The 26,586-nt window shown below is 47.2% G+C and overlaps 2 protein-coding genes across 3 annotated transcripts; one reads left to right on the top strand and one right to left on the bottom strand.

Annotated features, from left to right (window-relative positions):
• Positions 1–3,370: 3,370 nt before the first annotated feature.
• LOC144132930 (ras-related protein Rab-32B-like) lies at positions 3,371–17,925 on the bottom strand. The gene is made up of 9 exons (XM_077665676.1): positions 17,469–17,925; positions 16,517–16,634; positions 15,907–15,939; positions 15,126–15,222; positions 14,964–15,020; positions 14,844–14,876; positions 14,438–14,465; positions 12,134–12,317; positions 3,371–3,758 (listed from the first exon to the last, which is right to left on the bottom strand). Exons 2-9 carry the CDS (start codon positions 16,623–16,625, stop codon positions 3,619–3,621), a joined length of 681 nt encoding a protein of 226 aa, XP_077521802.1. The 5' UTR covers positions 16,626–16,634; positions 17,469–17,925; the 3' UTR covers positions 3,371–3,618.
• A 103-nt stretch (positions 17,926–18,028) lies between these two features.
• Positions 18,029–26,301, top strand: LOC144132929 (uncharacterized). 2 transcript variants are annotated; one of them, XM_077665673.1, is made up of 7 exons: positions 18,029–18,328; positions 18,972–18,995; positions 23,234–23,434; positions 23,505–23,608; positions 24,038–24,337; positions 24,729–24,785; positions 26,049–26,301. In XM_077665673.1, exons 2-7 carry the CDS (start codon positions 18,993–18,995, stop codon positions 26,284–26,286), a joined length of 903 nt encoding a protein of 300 aa, XP_077521799.1. In that variant the 5' UTR covers positions 18,029–18,328; positions 18,972–18,992; the 3' UTR covers positions 26,287–26,301. The 2 variants fall into 2 exon arrangements, with proteins under 2 accessions (XP_077521799.1, XP_077521800.1); XM_077665674.1 differs by lacking the exon at positions 26,049–26,301 and adding an exon at positions 25,044–25,525.
• Positions 26,302–26,586: the final 285 nt, after the last annotated feature.

Below are 26,586 nucleotides of genomic sequence, written 5' to 3'. Positions count from 1 at the left end.
TGCAAACTCAAACCATTTTTCAGACAGAAACCTGGCCTGCAGCAGATCCTCTGTCCACTACGATTGGCCTGAACAATTTGAGATTTCTTTATAATCAAAAACCTAATATTTCTTTCAAAATTTCCCTGAGGTCTCAATGTCCCCCTCATGTTGCATTAGTGCAAATAAGGTAAATTAGTAATTTTCCTATTGATGCCTTTAACACAAACTGTATTAAAAAAAATGACATTTTAGCCGCCAACAAAAAATTTTGCAGAGAATGCTTAAATTCACTATTTTTTGTGGAATCGCAAGAAACTAAGGGTGTGCCTAATTAGGGAGGTAAAAATAGAATGAATATCTGAAAGCACAGCACTTTGAGCAGCTGCCCTCAGAGGAAGATGTGCTGGTTAGCAGTGACAAGGATTGGCAATCAGTAAGCTACATCAAGGAACATGCAGAAATTTGTTCAGCAGACCCTGAAACCACCGTAACGGTAACTGGCAATGACACCAATCATGGTTATGCTTGAGCTCCCACTTCAGCCCCAAAACGGAACTCCCTTTAAACAATGACAGCAGCTTTATTGAGTGCAGTGGTGGTGGCCCCCTAAGCACTGTGCATAGTTGAACAAAATCTGTTGCTAGCTTTTCTCATTTTGCTACCACTAGAAGTAATTTAAAGGGCTGCAAATATAAAATATTCCTCATGGTCCAACGGATTTTCAAGACTGTCTGGAAACTCAACGGCTGCATGAGGCAACAGGCACATTCCCAACTCCAGGCTTGTGCATAATGCTTGGCACTATCATTGCTGCCCAAGGCATTCATCCAGGTGCAGTTCAGAACATTTCTGGCACCTTTATCAGGATAGTGCAGCAAATCTCGTTGGGCACAAAATGACGACAGCTGACTACTGCTGAACCTGGTTAGAGAGCAAAAGCTGTGGTGCATCGGGCAGCTAGACGCGGCTTGGCATCTGTAACGTTGAGTGCGTTCCGCACTCTGGATAGGCAGTGCACCCACCCTGCCACCCTGGCAGGTGGCAGTTAAATTAATGGTTCATCATGAGAGGTTGGTCACCCAATAAATGCTGGGGCCTATTTCTGCAGTGCCACCACAACGTTTTCAGCGCTAATGCAAGCAGCCCACATCTCTCTATCACCCCCCCACCTTCCTCAAAGCGCGATTGAGGCGTCCAGTGACCCAGGGAGCCAGTTATGCACCGTTCCTTTCCTCAAAATCATACAAGAACGTTGTCAACAGGCAATGAACACAATTAACGCCAACAACCTATAGAAACAGAGGCAAGCACTTGTCTGCCACTGAGTGACGTCATAGCCGTTACATGGTTTCTCCTCAGCTCAAAGTCAAACACACGCGCACGGCGAAGAAGCTACGGAGGGGAGTAGTAAAGCTTTCGCTTTAAAACTTCAGAGCATGGGCATGCTCCTGAACAGTGCGACTCCCTCAAAGTTTTCAACACAGGTATGCACGCTAACTGCTGCAACTAAGAAGTGTTACTTGATTTCAGTTATTTAGGGCATTGGTGGTAACAGTTGTCCTCCCACCTAGGTAGTGTCCATCTAACCATACAAGCTACATGCAGAAATAGCTTTCTTTGTCATTTAAAAAAAGAAAACATGAAACTCGAATTTTTAGCACCCATTACACCACATCAGCTCTGGTCAGTTGTCAGCCTTTAGCCCCGGCACTCAAGGCACGCTTATAACGGCTCTAAGGAACAAACACAGGCTGCATGAAGCACACACTCAGTTCTGGGAAGCATGATAAACTTAGCTAGCTCATGCACAACAGTGTCGCCAGAAAAATGTTGGAGAAAGAAAACAGGAAAAGAAGTACTAAGTCACATTTTGATGTTCTGCGTTATGGGTGTGGAAGACTGCAGGAACAGACACGTGTTAGGAGACAGCAATCGTTGTGACACACGTGATAATGAGATGCAGTCCATGACGCCTGTCAAAATTGCACAGCTGAAACTCCCTCCCTCTCCCACCCTCACACCAGCCCCTGAGTGTTCCAATCAAAAAAGACAAATTGGAACTTCCAAATGCACAACATCAACTGGTGCCAAATGGTTGCCAATCTGTTATAACTGCATTTCGAAGTTCCAACCAGTCATTTCTGACTAGTGTGTGGTGCTCTCCCCAGGTGAACGTTAGTGAGATATCACCAGCGGTGTTGCAGTGAAGACAAGTGAAAGACTGCAGGGCAGGCAGCCAAACTCTCGAGAGCAATTTTTTTCATTTGACAATTATACCAGATGCGAAACTCCGGTACAAAATTCAAGGTCCATTCTATTCGCCTGCACTTGCAGCACCAGTTTTGTAAAGTTCTGAAGCTGTGCCGCAAGCATGCAGAGCCAGTTCCAGCAGTTCAAGGGCAGGCCTGGCTGTCTGCTAGTCTTAGCATTGCCAGAAAATTGCAGCCAGTGCCCGAACCGCGTGAGAAATTTTCGAACACAACATCGCAGTGAGGTGCTGCCATGACCCAGCCTCGATCGATGCGTGTGCACCTCGCAGCAGCTGGTGGAAAACGCGCGTTTTTCTACTCAACACAACAGAGGTGTGCGTGTGCAGAGTTACATTAAATAGTGGTGCGTTTGCCGCGATTTTGAAGGCCGGAGGGCGGGCACTTTCACACTGTGTTCGCGAGAGTTTGTCCATGAGTAACAGTTTGCAGCATGCAGGCACACCAGCACAGATGTTATTGACACACACATCGTGCACGTGGTTCACTGCACAACCGCAGCACAGAAATCACCGCAAGTATTTACAGGCCTGACCAACAGGTCCCCAGTGACGCTCTGTACGAGTTGGACCTTGCTAAGGCACCATTCTCACAAGCCATCGTCTGCTTCCATGGCGGCTGCAGCTGCACGGTTTCGACACCGCCCAACGAGGAGGTGCATAGTTTTCCTGAACTTTTCTTGAATTAGACCTGCACAATGTCTGCATTTTTTTTTTTAACAAATGGCGCCGAACAGACGGCACCATCTCGAACCGCTGAAATGAATGGCGAAGTGCAGCACCACGAGAACCAGTTCACGTAGTGCAGGCGAATTGAACGGACCTTCAGCTACCTCCGATGGCCAATTTTCTGTCACTAGCAGAGACAGCATACCATATTTACTCGCATAATAATTGCACCTCCTGCATCACTCACTGCATTTTCAAAAATTATAATGGACCGCAGCATGAGGTTTACCGTGTCCAAATTAGCATCAGTTTGTTTTGTTTCTTGCACAAAATGTGTTTATTATGCAAAATAAACACATTTTATGCAAAATAAACATATTTTGTGCGAGAAAAAAAACAAACTGATGCTAATTTGGACAGGGTAAACCTTAAGCTGCGGTCCATTATAATTTTTGAAAATGTAGTGACTGATGCAGGAGGTGCAATTATTATGCGAGTAAATATGGTATGCTGTTATGTCAAGTGCATGCAATGCCCTGCAACTTCTGAGCAGGGCTTGAACAGTATCATTTTAGTGCCACTGGGTGGCGCAACAACCTGCATGCATCGTCATCATGATAAAATTTCAAGCCAATTATCGCGACAGATTTCGAAACACGGAGCACGCAGAGATTTTCACAACTGGCATGAGCGCCACAGGCTCACGAGCGACAGCAGGACTTCTTGCTTGGCTGCGTTGTGCGTATTCCAAGCCGCTTGAGAGACTGGTCACGAGGGCCGGCCACGTTGCCTTCCTCTCGCTGAGCCAGCACCTCCGCCACCAGGCATCGCATGGCTTCATCTAAGAAATGAGAGCATTGAAGGAACAGCATGAGGACAAATTTAAGTTGGCCTGAATCGAGAGATTACCGTGTTCTAAAGAAAAAAAAGGCTAATTTCACTGAAAATGCAGCTTTTATGAGCTAGAAAAGGCCAAAATACACAAATGCAGGTATCACCCCTTGTTAAGTTAAAAGCCCACGGCACCGATGAGTCGTTCACCTTGCCCCGCCCCCGCACCTGTTCCCAGGAGCGGTCATGCCCAAGGGAAATATAGGAATGTACGTCGAGGCGTGACGCGCGCGCTTAGGGTGCCTCGATGCCAGCTACGGCACTAATCCTTTCGGCTCTGGCACCGAGTCATCCCCTGCTGACCGGCAGGGGGGCCGACGACCTTGTCCCGCAAAAGACATTCCTTTGCTGTCAACGGAGCCGGAAAATCCGAGGCATGGCACTCGATGGAAGGCACATGCAGCGAGCTGCGCATGCAGAGTCACGCGCCCTGCACGTTCCAGGAGGTGCGGGGTCCACTGGGCTCGGACCGGGGAGCCCTGGGCTCCGCCCACTTGCACGTACGGTGCCACTGCACTGCTGTTGGTTCAAATTGGGCGAGAGCTAATTTACTAAAGCTCCGCCCAATTATCGAAGCGGTTAAAAACCCGCTGGAAATAATGACTGAGGAGGAGCGCGCCGAGTCTCAAGCTCGGCCGTTTTTAACAGCCTTTTTAAACTGCCTTTTGCTACCTGCCTTTTTATGTCAATCCCGTCTTGAATAAATCAGTTTGTTTGCCAAGAAGTTGGAATTGCTGCCCCAACCGGCTACGTGTCGCCAGACGAGCGGACGAAGACCGCTAACCCCTTCGTACTGCTAATCGCCGTGTATCGATCACTGGCCAGCAAGCCACCACCATCCACCACTCGTGACGAGCAACCGACCAGCCCAAACCGGCCATCCCATCAGAAGGAGGGCAAGAAAGTTAACTCCACTGCTCGTAGTTTTCACAAGCAAATTGCAGCGATATCAATGTTGTTTTTTTCTTCTTTTCTGCAGTTTCAAATCTGTGATGTTTAGCCACACTACCGTTAACTTCAAGCCAGTGATCACAGTCCTTCCTATTATCAATGGTGCAAGTTAGAATCTACTGGACGGAAAAAGAAAAAATTCTGTTTTTAAATCAGCAGCTATCATGACCCCGAACTGCAAGCCACTGTCTGCTTAGTAGTGAAGAAAGGAGCAGACAAAACCAGCGAGAAAGAAGAAACGACAAACATCCAGAACCACCCAACATTTTGCCGCTGCTGAAGCCTCGCTCAAGTATACATTACCAGCCAGTTTGTTCTTCAACCCGAATTCCACTTTCTTAAAACTATCTCTTGGATACTTCTGCAGCTATGGCGCTGCTTCTAGGCACTAACTACTCGCATATTTGCTGCAGCGCTATGTCCTGAAAGAGGCAATGCCAGGCCCAAACAAACAGCATGGCCTTTGCAGTAGGGTTAACCATGAGAGGACAAGTAGATATATAAAGTAAAGCACAGCCACAAATTTGTTCACACTCTTATGCAGTCTCCATCATTCCACTCGTGGCTGTCACTATTACGGTCAAACAGACAGCTGATGGCATGATGTCTAAGGGATGTGCATACTCGATGAAAGGATCATCTTGGTTGGCACCTGGCTGGCCACTGTCTAAAATAATTAATCTAATAGCCACAGTTAGGGGAGTACCAAGTTATTAGTTATGGCACATAAAGGACTAGAGAAATCGTTAAAGCACACTTGAGTTGCAAAAACGATGGAATATGTGTCAGCACACCCCTTTTCAACAACAATTTCTTGTGGCACTTCACTTGTGGCAGTTAATGTTGAACTGAAATGCTCTCATGCGTCGAAGCACAGCAAACATAACACCCATGAGCCTGGATCACTTTTCTAACGTTCCGAAGCTTTAGTCTCCAATAGAACATAACTAGTAACATCTACCAGCCGCTTTAAGTAAACAACTCAGCGAACATTTGCGTGCAAAATTTGTTTGTTTGTAGTTGTTGTTTTTTTGCAGCAATGGAACTTTGCAAAAATATGGCCTACCAAAATCTCTGAACAGGTGCTCTCACCGCTACATAAACTGGTAGCATCAAAGCCCGGTATTAAATGCAACGACACTAACTAAGCATTGTCAGAGAGAGAAACCCTTTAATAAAAAAGCAGAGAATTTAGCCGACATTTAAAAAATCGCTGGTATGCTACTCTTGGAGGGGAAGGGAATTTGGGAGGTAAAGACGGAAGGACAGGAGTGCGGGAAAGGTTAAATTAGAGAAAGAAAAAAAAAAGGGGGGGGGGGGGGGGGGCAAAACATAAAATGTGGCCATGAAGTAACATTTGAAAAGATGAGGTGCAAAGTCTGATAAATGGCCTAAGAAAGTTCTGCGAGAAAAATGCATGGGGGCAACATGCTAGATGAAATTAGAGGTTGTCGAGAAGTCCAATTTCCTTTGAATATGCAAAGAAAAAGTTCATTGCATGTCTCTGCTGCCTCGGGCAGGCTAAGGGACCAAAAACACTGTCCATTGTTAGAGGCACTGGGGAGAGCTTTTCCATGCACTGCTCATAGTATGCACGCTCATCAGCATACGCAGGGCACTGTCGCAGGCTGGGTAGGCAGAAAGATAGCAGCTACAGTTCTGTGAACACAGAAACAGTCGTATTAGGAACCTTCTCCACAGTACAGCATCCTTGTCATAGTTCATTGCAATCAAAAACTTCCACCGCTACCCGATTCCAATAGAGTGTGCTTCCCAAGTAGACCCGAGCCATGGGAACATGGACTCAAAAGTGGGCACTGTCAAATGGGCCATTTATAACACCCTTACAGTGGAGGCCTCACGGCTTCCCTAAAGATCAAAAGGTTTTAAAAGGTGAGAAGGGTTTGCCTTACCTTTCAAGATCTTTTGATCAATAGGGATGCCATAATAGCTTCACTATACGAGTGAGAAGCAAACCACTCAGCCTGGTCACTTTTGGCAAAGGTTGTACATTAGCACGATAGTTGTACATCAGCGCTTAGTAGACCTGGTGAAGAATGCTGAGAATGCCTGATGAGCCAACAACTAACAGTGTTAAGCATGTTTCAGATACGGTCACTGGATTACCATGGCCCATAAGTGCAGGCCTTCCACAAATGCCATCTGACTTTAGTGCAGTCTTCCTTGGCTTGCGCTTTTGAATGCAGATCCCAATAGTTCACAAGAAGAAATGGCAAATTTTACTAGGCTTTTAGTTTATGTTTATGGGGGTTTAACGTCCCAAAGCGACTGTGGCTATGAGGGACGCAGTAGTGAAGGGCTCCGGAAATTTCGACCACCTGGGGTTCTTTGATGTGCACTGACATCGCACAGTACACTAGTCTCTAGCATTTCGCCTTCATCAAAATTCGACCGCCACAGCCACTCGGCTTTTAGTATCCGAACGTCCCTTCTTGATCTGCGCCACTAAAATATTGTTTAACAAATCAATCTCGGAACAAAAGTTTGTGCCCAGTTACTGTGTCATAAAAGAAGACAAGATGGCTGGCCATGGTGCTGGTGTAGCCTTGGTAGTTAAACGTAACTTTCATTTGCTACCTGAATTTCCTGAAAATCAGTCAATGTGGTGGCAAATAAATATCACCAGGTTAGTGTTCTTTGCAGTGGTGGTGGCAAGGAAAGGTGAGGAGTAGCGTAAATATTTTCCGGACAATGAAAGAATCTGCCAAGTGCTTCACTCAGACCCTAACGAGGAGGATGTGTGATAACTGTACAGGCCTGCAGTGGACCCCTTCAACAAAGCGCCACCTCATTTTTGTTTTTATATTTACGAAGAGCAATTTGCCACAGAGGTATCCTGCCTACTCCCTCTCTTGCTTCTCCACGCCACCCCACCACGAACGTTCTGCCATGGCACGGCTCTTCGCCTGCAAATGTCAATGAGCAGCGTTTTCCGTCCTCGGCGACTTTATCACAAGCTCACCAACGAGAGAAGTACAAAACAATTCTGTAGCAACTTTAGTTTGCCATGCATCCACTTGTGGTGGAATGGTTTAACATACATCACTCCTTGACATCACGGTTTCTTATGATCTCAAGCAAGTGGTCCACTCTTCTGCAACTGGTATAAAATGGTTTTGAATGTGGGATTGCACACCACTTGACCACATGCCAGTTGTCCTCAGTTTGAGCATCACATCTGAATATATATATTTAGGTAACATTTTGATGACTTCTAAAATGGAACGTTGAGTGCAAAGTTTGGTTACATAAGTACAGTCGTGAGTAAGAAAGATTAGCACAATGACATCACAGGAGTGACGAAAATCGCACCACGCGGCTGGAGTGACGCCCTGTCATAGCTCCAGCACGGAGCATTGCTATCTGATGCTCTGGTGACATGTCACTAGTGCTAATCTTTTAAAGCCTTAGCTTTACTGGCCACGAACTTGCGATTTCGAGGAGGCAGATGACATCACAAGGCATGCCTCACAACATGCCTCTCCCCGCAGATATTTCTCTCTCTCCCTCCCTAGTCACTACTGCCCACGCCCCACGCGCCTTTCCTCAAAATCCAACTTTCAATTTTCAGTTTTCTCTTTCTTCTTTCCCTCCCTCCTTTATCCCTTCCTTTACAGGGGGGGGGTTGTTACTGTGCCATTTCCTTTCCTCAAAAACCAAACAAAACAAGTAAGCTGACCGCATTCATACAGTTCATTGGTGTTGACAACTTTGCAAAGGCTATTCATTTTCACGAAAGGAAAGGTGCACAACCGGCTCCGTGGGTCAGTGGAAACCTCAATCTTGCTTTCATATACGTGATGTTGGTGTCCCAACTGCAAAAGCCTGCTTTGATTGCGTTCCGCACACTGGATAGGCAGCGCGCCCTCCTGCCACCCTGGAAGGTGGCATGCAGTTAATGGTTGATCGGGAGAGATTGATCCCCAAATGAACGCTGCGGCCTAATTATTGCTGCAGTGCCCATGTCAGCCACAATGCTGCCAGTGCTAATGCATTCAGGCCACACTCTCTCTCTCTCAACACCACCACATGTATCAAAGCACGAATGAGGCGTCGGCATATCCAGGGAGCCAGTTATGCGCCCTTCCTTTTCTCAAAGCCATCGCCGTCTAGAACATTGTCAATGCCAACGAACACAGTGAACGCAGACATCATTCGCTTTGTATATCCTGGATTAGCTGAGCTAATCCACATTATTTTTTTACTCGCGACTGTACCTCGAATAACAAACTTGTGCAGCTTTCTCAACACGTGAAGAGACATCATAGATGATGTAAATCACAGCACAAAAATGAAGATTTTCTGTTAGGTTTATAAACAAATAGTATGGACAATTACAATACCCCGTAATTCAAAATTTGAGTGCAGCTCAGTCTGCTTCAGCGGCGCAAAAAGCAGGGTCCTCTCGGCGGTGGCAACGAGCTAGTGCTTCGGCAGCGCGAACCACAGGGCATTCTCTAAGGGATCGCCTAGTCTATACTTCGGCACCGTAAATTCCTGGGTCCTCTCGACGGCAGACAGTTTATACTACGGCAGACAACTGCGAATGGCATGGCCGACGCGGACAAGCTATCACGTGCAGCGTATTTCACAGCACCACCAATCAACGAAGTGTAGCGTGGCGCACCTACGAGGAGGCAGGGCTTGGGCGCGTGCTACCAGAGACAGGCCTCGCCTGCCCTAGCCACCCTACCTGCGCATATGCACTAGAGAGGAACGTTGGCATGCACGGCGCGCACCACTCTGGCACTATGTGCGAGCGAGCGGCGGTACTTTCGTTCGCTCGGCAGAGCTGGTCTCTAGGTAAGCGTACTCCCCTCGTTGTTCTCCCCTCCCTTCCCTCGCACTTGGTTACACCTTCGACGGCGACGTGGCTCAACCCACGAACGGCACCTAACATTTGCTCTCCGAAACAGCTTTCCGTATTAAATGCAGCGGGACCCCGCTACACTAAACTCGCATATAGTAAAAATCCAGGTATAGTACAGTGAAACTGTGGTCCCATTTTCCAATCCATAGATCGCTGTACATTTTTTTTTTTGTTTACAGTAAATACATATCTGATAAAGAAACGGCTATAGCAAACAGCGTTTGGTCATGATGACGTACTTCCCGCAGAACGATGACATCAGGATGCGTGCGCAGTGAAGGACATCTCAGAGCAATAGACGCGCAAAGGCACAAGCACAACGCCCACAGCCAGAGACAAAGAGTCACAGAAGAGGATAAATCACGCTGTTCGAAATGGCTTAGCTCGTGAACTTTGAGGGGAAGCCAACTTTTCAAAGGCCTTGGGGTTGTGGAACAATGTGCACGGCGAGCGCAGAAGAAGAGAAAAGCTATAACCACGGAAAGAAGGCGGCATGAACCACTGAGAAAAGGAGGCCGGAAAAAGTTCTGCAATGTGTAGGAAAGGGAAAAAAAAGGCCGAAAGGATAAGCATTGGGCAGCACGAAGCAAGAAGTAGCAACAGGATGGCAAGAAGCAGAGACTAAACTGGCCATCGCTACTAAAAAAAATAAAAAAATAAAGAGTTCGACGAAACCAAAAACGCCTCACATTAGAATGTGATAGCTGAAAATGTATCATTAGAATATAATGGAATGATTCAGAATGATAGTTATCACTGTTTTTTTTGTAAACCAACACTAAGTCGCCAGACAGCATTCTCAGAGCCCCGCCGTCGCCAAAAGCCGATATAGCAAAGATTTTCGCCGGTCCAAGTGACTTTACTATAGAGGAGTTCTGCACCATCGAGGGCAAAATGAAAGGACCACCCCTCTAGGTTCCGGCATGTGCCACACCGCATGGAGGCGCCACCTGCCAAAATATTTCTGGTGCAGAGACTGGCGCAGTGGGCCCGTTTCGAAACCACAAGTGCTTTATCAGGTGGCGCCCCTACGCAGAGTTGCACGGGTTGGAACTAGGAGGGGGGGGGGGGGGGGGGGGGGGGGGGGGGGGGGGGTCTATTACTTTTCCCCCATGGTACATGAGGCTAAAATATCTTATTACAACAGCACACCCAACACCTTTCAGACTAGGCCAAGTAAATTGTGAAGATGACCTCAGTTTTTCATTCAACATCATTTTCTATTAATGATCAGTCTTGGCATTGTGCTGTCTCAAGAGGCCTGTAATAATTTCATCTCCATGCACGATAACAACGTTACACCATCCTTCAGTATTGGCAAGAACCAGCTCCTTTGCAAAGTGTCACAATATGTTGTACTGAAGTTCTTAATCTTCACAGTAGATTCCTTGTAAGGCGAACTTGAAGGGACCATGAAAGTTTGTTCATCTTATCAGAAGTGGACCCCCTAAAGGATGTATATGAGCATGCTAGGTGTGTCAACGAATGAATAAAATGAAAAAATTACCTTGTAACGATGAGCTAATGACAAAGAAAGCATTGCATATAAAGTGAACTGAAACGTGAGGCTACAAAAAAACCTCACATCATCCTACTCGAAACGACATAGGTCTAGCCCTTTTGCAGGGTACGTTTTCCGGCGAGAAAGTGTTCTTTCAATTTTTATTTTTCCTCTAGCCTGCCATGAGGGTGTGCCTAGCGGACGTTTCACGAGTACTGCTGAGCGGAGTCGCAGCCCCTGTGAAAGTTACTCTTAAACAAAGGACATGCAAAATAGTTTTAGCACATTTTTTTTAACAGTCTACGGGAAATAGATCAAATGTCCTCATAATGTTAGTCTTATCCAAAAATTTATCTTGACCGAGTTTGCCTTAATGGGAGCATACCGTGTATTAATGATCTGAGAGAACCATAAGTGCTCGAAAAGCCGATACTCCAAACATGACTTCTGAAAAGGTGGTCTGAATGATGCATGAGGTATATGACTTGCGTAGCAGAAATTGCTAAAATCTAAGAGCATTCCATTAACACGGAAAACTGCTAATGTAGTTCTGCTAATGTAGGGCAAGCCAATGTAGTGCAAAACAATGTAGTGCAAGCCAATGGCTTGCATTCTAGCAAGTTCCCTGCAGCAAAATTCTTTAAAGCGCTCAGCAAAAAGTTACGGAGCATATAGCTTAAGTGCACAAGAACTTGTTGGACATGAAATTAAATGACAAATTTGGAATCAGCACGCAAAAATTCATGTTCCCTGAAGATTTCATAATTGTGACTTCACTCATATGTTTTTCTAAGACCCCCCTTCCCCACTTCTCCAACCGACACGCGAGTTGCGCTGCTTCATTACGAACAATGAATTCGCAGTGGTTGCGAATGGCATTGACATCCAAACTGGGTCAGTGGCTGCAATTTTTGATCCCCGCCGTGGGATCACTTGCAAATGGTGCCAACCAGACGTCAGCTGGCCATCGCATTGCCCTTACTGATATTGATGTCCTCCTTGGCCGAGGTGGGGAACCAGCCAGCGAACCCGTGTTCCTGGCAGAAAGAGCTGAGGAAGCTGGCGTTGATAGGCTGGGTGCCCAAGTCACACTTGTTGGCAACCAGCAGCACCGGCAGGGGCCGCCCATTCGACAGCTCCACCTTATCAGCAAGGTCAGCCTTCCACTGCACACAGTGACACCATCAGTCATGGTATGGTATGTGGCATTAACGTAGTAAAGCTGAGCATGGGCTTTCATGGACGCCACATAGTGTAGGTATCCGGGATCAGTATCAGCCCCCTGGGGTTCTAACATGGGCATCTGCACTGCACAGTACACAGGCGCTTTTCCATTCCACATCTACCAAAATGCAGCTGTTATGGCCAGGATTTGAACCCATGACCACGGGCTCTGCAGTCGAATAACATAGCCACTAAGCTACCATGACAGCTACCTCGTCACTCAATAGGTCGGACCAATGTCTGCGCTCACGCCGTGGTCTTTCCAGCCAAACACCAAATCCGCCACCTGGCAACCAACTTGCCCACAAAAATTTGCGCAAAAGACAAGCCCGAAACAGCCGCATTGCAAGAACGGTGCCTGCTAAAGCATTAGCATTGTTCAAGCTCATTCTCTAGCAGGCATCACTGTTAGTATTCTTCAATAAACCTCCAGCTGATACCCCAGTGGTTGTCCGTTGTTGTACCCAATCTTCTGTGCTGTTTTGTAATATTTCAGCAAGTTGGTCAGGCGTGCCACTCTGCATAACTGAGCACTTCCTGCATTTCAATGTTTCCTCCACTTAACATTTTGCACTCAGTGGTTGCAAAATTGAAGCTGAAGAAGGCTAGCTCAAAAATTTTTTTTTCGGGGGGAAGGGGGGGGTTGCATCTCGAAGGGACATATGGGCTATGAAAGACAATATTGTGGGGGCCTCCAGAATAATTTAGACCACCTGGGGTTCTTAGCATGTGTCGATATCACACAGCACATCTAAGTTTTTGTATTTCATCGCCATCAAAATACGACTGCTGCAGCCGGGATCAGTAGCCGAACGCCAAAGCTACTGAGTCATCACAGCGGGTAGCACAAATAAAGCTTGATGTTTTGCTACCAAGATTTCTCATGTCATGCAACAGCTCTGTGACAATGAAAAAGAAAAGAATGCTTTTTCTTCTGTGGAAATTTTGCACTTGCCAATCTGGCTCACATCTGAGATAAAATCTCATCTTTTCCTAAAGATATGGCATAGCAACTGCAACAATTTAAAAAAATATGCAACTAGTAAGTTCGGTGCAAACTGTAGATCGCAGCGCAAAGTGCTCAAATTTAAGCATCCAGTGGCATAGCACCTTTGTTCGCAGCGTCACGAAGGACCTCAGTAAGGTGCTGCACAACAATGTACCTCTATAGTCAAATACAACTCAAGAACAAAGCGGCTTTTCCCCGTCAAAGGACCCACCTTCAAGCCAATGACGTCGGCCAATTCTCATGATCCTGCTAGCGTGACAATGCAGGGAGTGGCAGATGAAAGGGGATAGTCCCTTCCTGCCTTGTTGTGCTGCTCCCTGCATTGTATCGCTAGCAGGATCGCGAGAATTGGCCGACGCCATTGGCTTGAAGGTGGGTCCTTGAACAGGGAAAAGCCACTTCGTTCTTGAGTTGTATCAGACTATAACGGAATCGAAGATGGGTCTTCTTAATATGTAAATGTGCACAAGGATCATTTTCTAAGAAAATACAACACTGGATAACTATTACAGATCATCTGTGGGTCCACACGGTCTTTTACCATATGTGAGCTATGTGTTGAAAAAGCTCTCCCTCAGTGACTCAAGCAATAAATGGAAAATCAAATACCTAATCACTGGAATTGCCCATCAGCCACTGACACTGACAGCCATGACTTAATAACACTGACACTGATAACCGTGACTTAATGGCTAGTGCACTCATGGCTGTAACAAGTCCACACTAGTGTAGGACAATGAAAACATTGAATGCTTTTTTGTTTACTAATACTTTAAGCCCATGAGAGACGTGGTAAGGGGGAGAAAGTAAGTTAACCAAAAAAAAATTTGCCTTGTTAGCTTGAAAGCCCCACAATGATGACAAGCAACTTTCTGCCTTTTTCCTTTTTCCTGAAGCCACCTCATGCGACCTAAACACTCATCAACATCTGCTTTCGTTTTCAACATGCAGTGTCACCCGCAGGCTGTTTCAAAAGCAAGCGGCAAAACGTCACCATCTGCACCCAGCTGTCGCACATAGCAGCATGAAAAGGAAGTAGCCAATTCCACAAACCTTCAGCACGGAATGCAGGGTCGTTGGCCTGCAACAAAGACAAAACGGAGAGAAAAGAAAAAAAAAACATCAGGAAAGCCGTAAGCAGCTGCGCTTCCAAATGAAATGTGGAATCTCCGCTGGGCAGGAGACTCGCAGCCACATAAAACGCTGTCGCTTCAGCAGAAGCACGAGGCGTAGTTTATAGTGACAGTACACTTCCGACAAAAAGGAAGAGAAAGTGAAAAGGTTTCCGTTTTCAAAACCGCACTCCATTCCTCTAAAGCATTTAAGAGCCATGTTCAACAATAGACATAACAGATCGGGTTCTCCCGTTAAACCAACATCCAAGTTTTCTAGAATGCCTTTCCCCAAGAAAGAAGGTAGGGTTCAAGCAGGCCAAAGCAGAAAAACCTTTTAAGCTTACCTGGACAGGTCGTAGACTATCACAGCAGCAGTGCTGAAGGGAAGCAAGAAAACATGGCACCGTGTCAGGCAGAAGCAAGTGGGCACTAAGTCGAAGAACAGGAGGCAGTCAAATACTTACGCGTACTTGTAGTACACCCTTGTCATGTACCCGAAGCGCTCATGTCCAGCGATATCCCTAGGTAAACCAAGGCTCACATCAGTAAAATGCTATCTCAGCAACTAGTGGTGTGTAATCTTAAGCCTCATTCTCCACGTTTTTCACATCACATCAAAAACTCACCACAGCTGAAGAGTTATGTGCTTATTGCTATCCCACACAAGGTGCTTTAGGGCAAAGTCGACTCCAATGGTGATCATGTACCCTGGATTGAAGACACCTGCCAAAGCCATTCAATCAATTAAAGCATTAAAACCATTAAAGTGGACTGCATGTGCTCCACTTGCAGACACAAGTGGAAAAAGGAACAGAGCATGTCATCTCTTCTAGCGAAGCAAGCATATATTCCTTTCAACAAATTTTTGCAGGTATATTATGGTTACCACAAAACAATAAGTAGGCAGCAAGTTCCATCACTCATATGCTTTGTCAAGTAAAATATTGTTCGCATGGGACACAGCATTATGGCAGGCTCAAGTCATTAATGGGCATGTGAGTAATGGAGCTTTAATGTTTACGTGTGTAATGTACTATCGGGGACAAAAGTGGTATACTCCACGCAGCGGGAGCCGGAACAACAGAAAACTGCATCGTAACGCCATCTAAGAGCGGCATCTGGGTTCGAGACAGCCAGTGGAAGCCCTTTTTATCTGCAGGCATGTCGCTTGACTCGTATGTTTTGTGCTTTAAATGGCGTTATAATGCAGTTTTCTGTTGCTCCGGCTCCCGCTGCGTGGAGTATACCACTTTTGTCCCCGATAGTACAACCATCGAAAAGTTGCAGGCATCTTGGAAAGAGAAAGAAATCATGCAATGGTGACTTGCAACCGTTTAGCAAAATGTTCAAAAATGACTCCAACATCACAGTAATGTAAGGACATTAAAGATGACCGATTCTGCATACCTTCTGTGTAACGCCGGATGAGCGAAGTCTTTCCTGAAAGAGAACACACAATGAATTATTTTGTTTACACAGGGTCATTCCAATAAATGTATCCAAGTTTGGTTTTATCGGGTTTAACGTCCCAAAAGAATTCGGGCTATGAGGGATGCCATAGTGAAGGGCTCTGGACAATTTCAACTACCTGGGATTATTTAACATGCCCTGACATCCACCAGTACACGGGCCTCTCGCCTCCATCAAAATGAAACTGCTGTGGCCAGGATCAAACCCGTGTCTTTCGGGCCAGCAGCCGAGCGCCATAACCACTGAGCTACCGCGCGACTAAATGTATCCAAGTATAGTTACATTTAATGATGAAAGTAGCACATTTAGTCCATGTCAGGTATGCCCATCGTCTTCTACAAAACCAAGCATTATACAATAAAGCATGCAAAAGGAGGCACATTACTGGCACAGATTAAAAAAAACAAATTATCCAAAGCAACATTTACTGTATCCAAGTTGTAGGGCTTTTATGAGATAAGCACAGATGTTTCACTTTATAGATACAATTTTGTATCATTTATATAAATAGCTAATGGGCCCAACTTTGTGCCCCAACATAGCTTACCAACACCAAAGTCTCCAATAACCAGGACTTTAAACAGCAAATCCTCGATGTCGTATTTTCTGGAGTCGAAGGCTCCACTCAGCCTATTTGCTTCTTTCAGTGTCGACATTTTGTGAACCTGGAAAAATTTGTGAACCAGAAAAAGATTGTGAACCAGTTTTCATGGTCCAAAAAACTCTACACGTGATTCAGTACTGACACATGTGGCAAATGTCACCCTATCTGCAGTGCGCAGGTAGACCTGACAGATCGGATCCAATGTGGTGGCCTTCATATATTGTTTACGCTTGCATTAATTCATGACGCGCACAGGTAAAGGCCCTTGAAAAACAAACCTATTTTGTTAAACTAAACACGCAGTTTTAGAAAAAAAAAAACGATATCAAATCTTTGATATTACACCTCAATATTTACAAAAAATAATGCGATGCCACTGAAATCTTCGTTGCTTTTCCGCCATTCCTTTATTACAGAGGCGGACCCAACGAAACTAATGTTTGTTGCTACTCCACAGTGAAATAGGAAATTGAGCGAGAGAGGACGCGATGCGGTGGAATGCGATAAAAGTAGGCCGGCCGCTAATCACGTATGTTAACCCAACGTTACTAGAACTGCTCTAGTAACGTTGTGTTAAACCGCATGCAGCATTCAGTAAACACGCGATGGGGAGGGGGGGGGGGGGGGGGGGGCATGTTTTGTTTTATAACTTGATCTGCATCGCGCTGGGAAAATAATAAATAAGTAAGAAACAAATTAAACCTAGATGTGGCATATTGTCTTCGGCTCGGAAGGGTTTTCAGGAAGGTGTTCCCCATTCTCCTATAGTCAGGTACCGCACACTTCACAGCAGAATGAGCGTTGAAATGTCTACTCGACCACAGTTTACCAAAAACTCAAAGTCGGACCGCAGATGCTCGCGCCAACACAGAAATAAGGAAAGTTGGCAACTTACCTTGGTGAGGTGAATCCATTAGACAACAGGGCCCAAGCGGTCGGAGAACTAGAGGAAACTAATAAGGCAGCGTTTGTAGCCGCATCATGCCACTTGCGCGCGCTGCTGTACACTTTTTTACACGCTGAAGAATGCGCTCAAACATACGCTACATAAAACGATACACACACGTGTCTCAGCGTCCCCATGAGTCACCTGGCGACTACCAGCCAATCACAGTCGTCGTAGCCAGGATCGCGTTTTATGATTGGACTGCATCGGCAGGCATAAACGCGCGGAGAAGCTCTCCGCCACTCTTTGCATCTCGGTGAATAAATGCAAGAACAACTTAACAACTTCTAAGAACAAAACAAAAGCCAAAGGTTAAATTTACGATCTTGCGATTGCGCAAAGCTGTCAGTGGGTGGGTGACTTACCACATCAACGGTTTTTCTGACTCTAAATAAGTTACGGTTTCGGAAGGTCATGAAACGGTTTTCTTTGGAGCGGGAAAAAGCACTATTTCTTATGGCGCGCTACGTGCGCGCGGAGCAATATTTTTAGTTGATTTTCTCCAGCGGCTAATTTTTTGTATGAAACTGTTAATATTGTTTGCTTTGTATGCGCGCCGAAAAGGGACGTTGAATATCAAAGCTTTCCTTGTCCAAAGAAACCGCGGAAGCCGTTCAGCAACTTTCCCTACTACGTTTTCTTTCGGTACGCTTTCGGTGACGTCACTAATCACGCGCTCAATCACGGTCACGTGATCATCGAGCTCTTGTAGGAGGGCAGCACATCGAAGGCACAACTGCGTAGCGCTTTGACGCTCGTCGGCTTTTGCGGATCTAAGGCGCTTCTTCTGGTTAGGAAGACCACCTTTCGTAAGTACAAAATGCCACTCCTTTCTCGTCAAGTACAGTGTGTTTGAAATTTGTTCAGTGCTGTATTAGTAGCGAGATCTTCCTTAACCTGTAAGTGTGCCGGCAACATGGCGCTTGATGTTGCCGCCTTTGTTCGTGTTACGTGACGACGTGGTCGTTCATCAGTGCCCGCATTAGATATGATGCTTGTGTTGCCGATGGCGTTGTTCGAAGTCTTCCGCGGAAATACATTTTTTCTTTTACATCGTTTGCTTGGGAGTACTTAGCGTACTTGAGGTGCGTCGTTCCGTATGCTGAACGCTGGAAGCAACCTTTCCACCATCTTGGGGCGAGTGTCATTGTTCCGCACGGCACGCACATTCTTTTTAACGGCGTACGCATCGATTTCTCCCGGACTACAGTGCAGCAATTAGGTTTCTCGGGCGTAGAGACGAGGTGGCTGGCGCGTACGCCTGCTTTAGCGTTGCAAACGTTCTGTTTCGAACTGAATTTGTTCCTTACATTCACGTGTTGCCGGTTGTGCATAAATTTGAGTGCAACGCCGAAGGTTGTGAACTCGTGGCAACGGAGCGTTGATCACGTCGGGTGACGTGGCTTATCTGATACCCTCTAATCGGCGCATTCGTTTTTTTTCCCTCCTTAGGTTCGTTCAAGAAGCTATACAATGGTGAGTCAGATTTTTTTTTTCTTGCGCGTAGCACAGCGCTGGACGTGCACGTTTTGAGGTCGGCTGGTTCTTTTTATGTTGCCGCATAAGACTAAAGGGCCTTTCCGAGAAGTGCTTAAGCCCACGCCGAGAGAACCTCCGCAGAACCTGGTATTTTATAGTATTTCCCATTTTGCCTCGCAGTAGCTTGAAAGCGTCCAACTAAATTTCCCACTTTCTTTATTAGCACTGCAGTGGCGCACTAAAAGCGGGCGCAGTAATTTAATGCGTTCGGCCTAGCAGTAAGCTGCTGTAGCAGTGAAAGCGCGTTCGCAAGTGCTACCACTTCGTGCGGAAGTGTGCCGGCCGTACGCACTTCGCTGTTTGGAAATCGAGGGCACGCCGCGTCGCATTTCCGGCATGCACCTAAAATTGAAAGTTATAATTCCGAATAGTGTGTGCAGTCTTATAAATTTTGGAAGACGCTTAACACTTTCCTGCCCATGGGAAAAGTAGTGGTTTTTGGGTGGTATAGGAAATATTTTTGTTCCTTCAACAAAACATGCTTGATACTCAAGGAAATAGTATCATTGTTGAGAAGAGGAAATTGTCTTTTTAATGGTGTTAGTCTCAATGAACATGTTAATTGGAGAAAATTTTGAAAAACAAAATTGCACAAAAATTTCAAACAACACTGGACAAAATATACAAAAACATCAACATTTTTTTACACACACAAAATATAAAAAAATTTCAGTATATACATTTTGTTGAGGATACATCTGTACAATGTTTCACAAAATTTCAGCTTTCTATGTACAGAACTTATTGAGGCGGAAAAAAAAACGTTAGGCATGGTGCGTGTCATGCCAACGGGCAAAACAGTTTCTCGACGTAGTGAAACACAAATTGATAGCACAGGTCTCACAGAAGACATTTGTTTTCTGTTCAACTTTTCTGTCTTCATAGCACAACTTACAGTTCCTATAACGCTCCATTTTTTTTGGCTTGTGCTGAAGACCTTGGGGTGCACCGCCTGGTGGAACAACTGGAGGAACGGCGGGGTCTACAGAAGGTCGCTCATCAAATCCCAGCAGCTGCTCAGTCAGTTCTAGTCTGAAGGCGAACTGGTCGAAGCGCGAGATTCTTGACAGTTCTGCCACCTCTGGATGCTGTCGGCGGTGCTCATCAAACAGTATAAAACTGTTGACTACAGCAATGTCTATACAATGGAAGAACAGGGTCTTCCACCAGCGCACGCACTTCATGAGGACGTTGTAGGATCCGATAAGCTGGTCAGATTTGTCGACTCCCAGCATGCCCACATTGTAGTCGTCTATGAGTTGCGGCTTTCTGATTGAGACTTCGGTCCATTTGTTCTCGACTTTTTTTCTTCGCTTCGCAATAACATAGTCGTTAGCGGTGTGGGCTGTCGACATCATGTGGACAACCCGCTTATCCTTCCATTGCAGATACAATACGTCCTTGTCCCGCAGCCATCGAACATCTCCTCTTCCTGCTTTTTTTTCCCATTTTGTGTCCTTTAGTTCGCTGGGAAAACCGCGGCGGTCTTTTCGGGTCGTTCCGCAAGCTAGTGTCTTGAATTCCAGTAGATGGATGAACAAAGATGTTGATGTGTAAAAGTTGTCCAAAAAAATTAAGTATCCCTGATCAAGGTAGTTCTCACACAGCCGCGTCACAACATCAAATGCCAAACCACGTGCACTGGGCGCTTCTCGCTTTCCGGTATACACATTGAATTGAACCGTGTAGCCAGTTTTTGAATCAGCCAGAACCCACAATTTATACCCCCATTTTATTACTTTATCCCTCATATACTGCCGAATTCCAGAACGACCTTTCGACTTCACCATCCTCTCGTCAACGGACAGGTACCGATGCGGCTGAAAGAACTGCGGAGACGAAACGTTCATGTGTTTTAGCAGAGAAGATACGCGGTGAAGCTTCCCGTGGGTTGCGGCAGTGGTCTTCTCTGGGTCCGTCACACTCAAGAATGCCAGTAATGCCTTGAATCGCCTTCTCGGCATCACTTTCGGTGGTACAAGGCCTGCGAACAATCTCCCCGTGTTCCAATATGAGTGCAGACGCGGGACTTGCACGATACCCATGTAGATTAGCAGTCCGATGAACTTCTGCATTTCATCCGGTGTCACTTCTCTCCAGGACCCATCTCTCTCACCGTAAGTTGGTTTTTCAAGAATATGCATCCAGGCATATTTATTTGTATTGTCGCATATCTCTCGAATGATTTCACCAGTGAAAAAAAGAAAAAAGAAATCAACGGCTCTGGAGAACCGCCTAGCGCCACTCCGGAGCGCGATGCCGAGGTCGAGGCCTGGCCGTCGTGCAGGAGAAAACACGACACCCTGCGCAGCCGCCGGCAAATGGTCCCTCCCGAAAGACGTTGCCACCCTGCAGATAAGAAATCTGACCTTCAGCACACGGAGGATATCTACAGATCAGCGTGGGAGCGCAGCGAAACGATTCAGAGAAACCGAAACTTACCGACGGATGCCTGCGGCCGTTCCGGGCTGGATCAACGCACTTTCGCTTTCAGTACTAAAATCCGACGAACTGAAGTTGTCCTCCGAGTCGCTGCTGCTTTCATCTTCAAAAACATCGCTCGCAGATGCATCGGGATCGATGGAAGCGCGACGTTTGCGCGGAGCAGAAGCGCGCGATGTCGACGCCATCACGGACACAATGAGGGAGCGTCACCTAACTTCGAAGTGTCGTTTAAAACCCCCGCGCGGCGAAAACGTGAAACAAAAAACCGAAACTGAAAGAATAGTTCCTTTATTACTTACTAGATGGCGCAGCATGTCCGTAAACGCTTCGAAAGCGCATAAATACGAACTTGCAACCATCGATAGCGGGCTATCGATGGGCATAGGCGTGGGCAGGAAAGAGTTAAGCTTCGTCACGACAGCGCGACAGCGTGTTGAGGCGTTGCCAAGGGGTGCACGGAACGCCATCGCCCGTTGGACAACTTGACGCCTGCCTCGCATATCTCGGTGGACACCGGGACCGGGCAGTAAGGGAAGGGAAATGAAAATGGTTTTCCCTTCCCTTACGGCGCGGTTCAGGTGCCCACCGAGATATGACATACACTGCGCCATTTTTCGCACACGGCCGCCGACGACACCTGCTTTTCTGTAACACGGGGCCCGTAACGCTGTCGCGTTAAAAGGGACAGTGCTCTCCGAACGAGCACTTCAGCTTTGGCTGCGGTCCAGGCGATACGGAAGTGCGACGGGGCGTGCTACCACCTTTTATACCCCTGTCACACGGCCAGTTTCAATCACCCTCGAGTCGAGGGTCTTCGAGATTCTCAATCGCCATCGAACTCGCCGCTGCTACACGGCAAATCTCAATGGCCATTGAAATGGTTCTCGTGTCTTACACCACGGATGTGTGGCGCCACAATCGCTACTTTGGATTTTGCAAAAATAACAAAATTATTTGATAAATGTATACTAAATGCTGAAATACAGGCATACGCGAAAGTCGTTCAAAACCCTTTTAATTGCACGTACGCGAGAGACATATGCTTACACTGCTGTAGCCACTCTAATACAAGACGAGCCTAAACCAAGCCAGTCCAACTTTGTCGGAGCGCTGCTTCGTCAGGCTTAAGACCTGGGAAATCGCCATGATATCTGAAAAGCAAGAGCTATTTGTCTCTGGAAACCTTATGCAAGGGTAAGAATGGACAAATCGAAGGCGAATACAACAGCTTAGAACACGATATTGCTTTGAGGGATTAGCGACGAAGCTGTTATCGCTGTGAAGCGGGCGGGCAGGGTGCCGCCATGTTGTCAACATTAAGTACGCAAGCAACGCAAAGACTGCAACGCAAAATCAATGCGCTTAAAACCAGTCTAATATAATTTTAAAATAATTTTACAGACTGCTTGCATTAAATTTATGCGAATGTTTGTTCGTGTTATTGCACCGTGAATGTGTCGTGTACGAAAGTGCGCTTGGCGCCGCTCGAAGCAACGCTAGCAACCTTGGGCAGCGCTCGAACGCCCTCGAAATCTCGATGGAGTTCTGCGCTACTCCGTTGACTCGATAGGCTATTGACTCGATCGCCATTGAAACTGCCCGTGTGGCAGCGCTCGATCGCCTTTGAGTCGATAGACTATCGGTTCGAGGGCCCTCGAAATGCCCGTGTGACAGGGGTATTAGAACAGCCGCAGGTGCACTGACTTGCCTGTTTTCCGCGCCGTTTTCAGCCGAAGCTGTACGTAGGCAGCCTGCCTGAGGGTTGCGATGCGGCCTCGTTGGAGGCCCTGTTCGCCAAGTACGGCAAGGTTGAGGAGTGCGACATCGTCAAGAACTACGCCTTCGTGCACATGAGCTCTGAGGATGAGTCGAAGATGGCCATCGACGCCCTGCACAACTCGGAGTTCATGGGCGGCAAAATCACCGTCGAGGTGAGGCTGCTGCTGCTGTTGCTACCGCGGGTTGGACGCCGTACGAAGCGTTTTTTGTTTTTTTTTGCAGGCGTCCCACAGCAAAGTCAGGCCCAAGCCTGGCATGGGCGGACGTGGACAGTGCTACAGATGTGGCCGTCAGGGCCACTGGTCCAAGGAGTGCCCTCGAAACCCGTAAGCTGGTGGCTCATTGGCCCCTTGTTGCCATGCCTTGCTTGTCCATCAAATGGCCATACTGGCGAGCCTTATGCACTAGTGTTGCTTTTGCGTATAAAACTTCACGGTGTTGACTGTATTTACATAAGGAAACATTGCATAGTGTATAGTTTTGAGTGTGGTCACAAGAGAAAGGGTAGTTTGGAAGGAAGTAACTGACAGTATACTTGCCAAGCACATTTTCAGTTCAGTATGAGCTGCACGAGAAATGTGATGAATAGGCCATCCTTTCTTAAGTGTAGTTTCAGCTCGTGTTGTTAGTCGTCTATGTGGCCTGCCCCTGCACCTTTGTTGAACATAACTGGCAGTCTTATGCACTCGTGAAATATGTGGCAATGCCTCCTCTCTTCAGGGTTTGAAGGAGTAAATATTCACGTGCTGTTGCAGGAACGCGCGATTTGGCGCAGCTGTGCCTATGCTTCCTCCTGGTGGTGGAGGTGGACCCCTGGCACGCTACCCTGGTGTCGGGGGTGGACCCGACCGTCTGGGCTACGGCTCGGGTGGTCCTGACCGGTTTTTGGACCGTGGCGGCGCCTACGGCGACAGGGGCTTTGGGGCTGCGCCCGGCTATGGCGACCGCATGCGACCCTATCCTGACCCGTATGAGCGCCGGGCTGCTCCGCCACCGCCCCCGTCGGCTGCTCGCGACGACTTCTACTACTACCGCCGACCGTACGAGGACTTCGGGTGAGCGCGATTTCTTTGCTTGCCTTGTTTGTCTGGCGGTTGCCACACATGCTTGAAGAGGGCAGAGTGAAACTAGAAGCACCACTACCTTAATGTTGTGCGCCTTTGAGATCTGTTTGCATATTGGATAGACCCTTCTCTCTTAATAGACACTGCCATTGTCTATTCACAATATTTGTCATCAGCTGTAGCTCCATGTCATCTGCTGAGTTGTGGCCTTGAGGCTTGCCTCTGGTGTTGACAGATCAGATGCAGAGCACAGCAAAATATTGGGCCTTTGGAGATCTGATGTTTGCTGTGCAGTCCTGCATGCCTGTGATTAGAATGCACGGAAGTGGGAAGTTCCAAAGCCATGGCCACTAACGTGTGCTGTACTGATTCCTGTCTGCAGAAGCAGCTACTATGGCTCACAAGATGGGCCAAGCCAGAGCTATGGAAACGGATACAGGTGAGCAGACTTTCAGACTCCTCCAGTGGGCCTTTTTTCTTTTGGGAGCCCTACGGCGTGCGGTGGTGGACTTGTGGGGACAATGTTTGCATCCTCCCTTGTTGTCGAGCATGTATTTTGCCAGGGGTCAGGTATAGGGAGTGCATGCCTAGAGGGGGTTGGTGATGCCCAGACCGGCACTGTTGGGGCTCGGGTGTTGATGGGTGGTGTGCGCACCCGTCTGCTAACGCGTGGCTGCGTGCCCTCTCTCTTCTCCAGTTATTCGACCGAGCGGACGGCGTACCCCAGCGCGTCGCGTACCCCCGCGTTCTAACGAGAGAGCGCGCGTCGCGTCTCTACACGAACGGACTCGGGGGCGGTCTCTGGACGCGCTTCACGGACTGCCGGAGGTCGCGTCGTGGCTAGCCGGACTTTGTGCGTGTTCCGCCGTGCTCTGCAGCAAGAAGCCAGGGGTCTCTCGCGACATAGCACATGCCTCTGTCCTCCTACCAGCAGGTTTTTTTTTTTTTTTCTCCTCACTCCTGTACCCCTCTCATCACCTTTAAGAAAAGAAAAGCAGGCTTCATTGATGTCACTGAGCAGTGTGTACACATACCTTTTTTCTTGTATCGTGAGAAACACCCTACATCATGTGAGTAGCAGACATTTCTTTCGCCATTGCTTTTGAGTAGAGATGTTTTTCATACTGACTGTGAATAAAGGATGCGGTGCGTCGCAGGCGTGCACCTTGTGGTATGGAAGTGGCGTGTCACGTTTTTTTTTTACTCTGGGGGCTCGCGGCGTTTGGCGGGCAGCAAGTTGAATCGCGTGGGATGGTGCCGTGAATAAGGCATTAGCAAGTTTTGCGCATTGTTTGTTTAATAGAGGCCTAGACCATACCGCTCGACGCTGAGTGGGTTTAAGTGGCCGTACTCGAATGTTAATACGTTGCAACGTCCATCACTTGAGCATCTCGGCAACAATTGGCCTAGGATTGGTAGGAGGATCCTTGGTATTTTGCCCAGTGGCATCGAATTTTGAAAGTTCTTAATGTAGTTACACTGTAGGCTTTGTGCATTAGTTGCATGTCATTTGCAGGTGCAAACATAGCGGTATCGCTTAGTGCACCGTTCATCTAGGCAAGCCCCTATTGCGGAGAATACGGTAGCCAGGCTCGAGACGGGCGGACACGGGTGCTCTCGCCGAAGATGATGAGCAATCGAAAGTTCCTTGTTGAGCCAGAGCCTCCTGTGGCGCTGGGTGGGGTCTCTCTCTCCATCACAGGTGCACAGACTGGCCAACTCCTTGCAGCAAGTGGACAAGCCCGCAGATCTTGAGACAGTGGTGCTGGTCTGGTATGTGTTCTTTGCGCGCTCTTCTCTTGCAGGTCTTTCTCAAATTTCCACCCGGATGGACTTCAATAAAAAGTTGCCTCCTTATGTGTGGGTTGTTTCTGAACATGTGCTGTGCCTCGATGCATGACAGTCGCACCATTGGTGTCATTGATTGCTGCTGGCTATGATGCTAGATTTCAAATGATTTCCAAAGTATATCTACTCCCAGATGCTTCCAGCTGAATAAAATTTCTGCTGCAATCTCGCTAAAGGAAACCTTAATCATCCTGTACTCTGAAGACGCTCTCCTAAGCCTCCGAATCTCGAAGCAGAGTTAGCAGGCTGTATTGCTTGGCCGGAGGTAAAAACGTGTGTGGGAGCCTGTAGGTCCCCAAGAAGCATGGTTCTCAACCCACCTAGCATAGTTGAGGGTCCGCGTGCTTTCCTGAACATCCCTACTCTCTACTGCGACTGATAGTTCCTCTGCA

The sequence above is a fragment of the Amblyomma americanum genome, chromosome 5, assembly GCF_052857255.1.
Source record: "Amblyomma americanum isolate KBUSLIRL-KWMA chromosome 5, ASM5285725v1, whole genome shotgun sequence".
In the NCBI taxonomy this organism is placed as follows: Eukaryota; Metazoa; Arthropoda; class Arachnida; order Ixodida; family Ixodidae; genus Amblyomma; species Amblyomma americanum.
The sequence above is the reverse complement of the archived record's forward strand: the minus strand, read 5'-3'. Positions and strand labels throughout refer to the sequence as shown.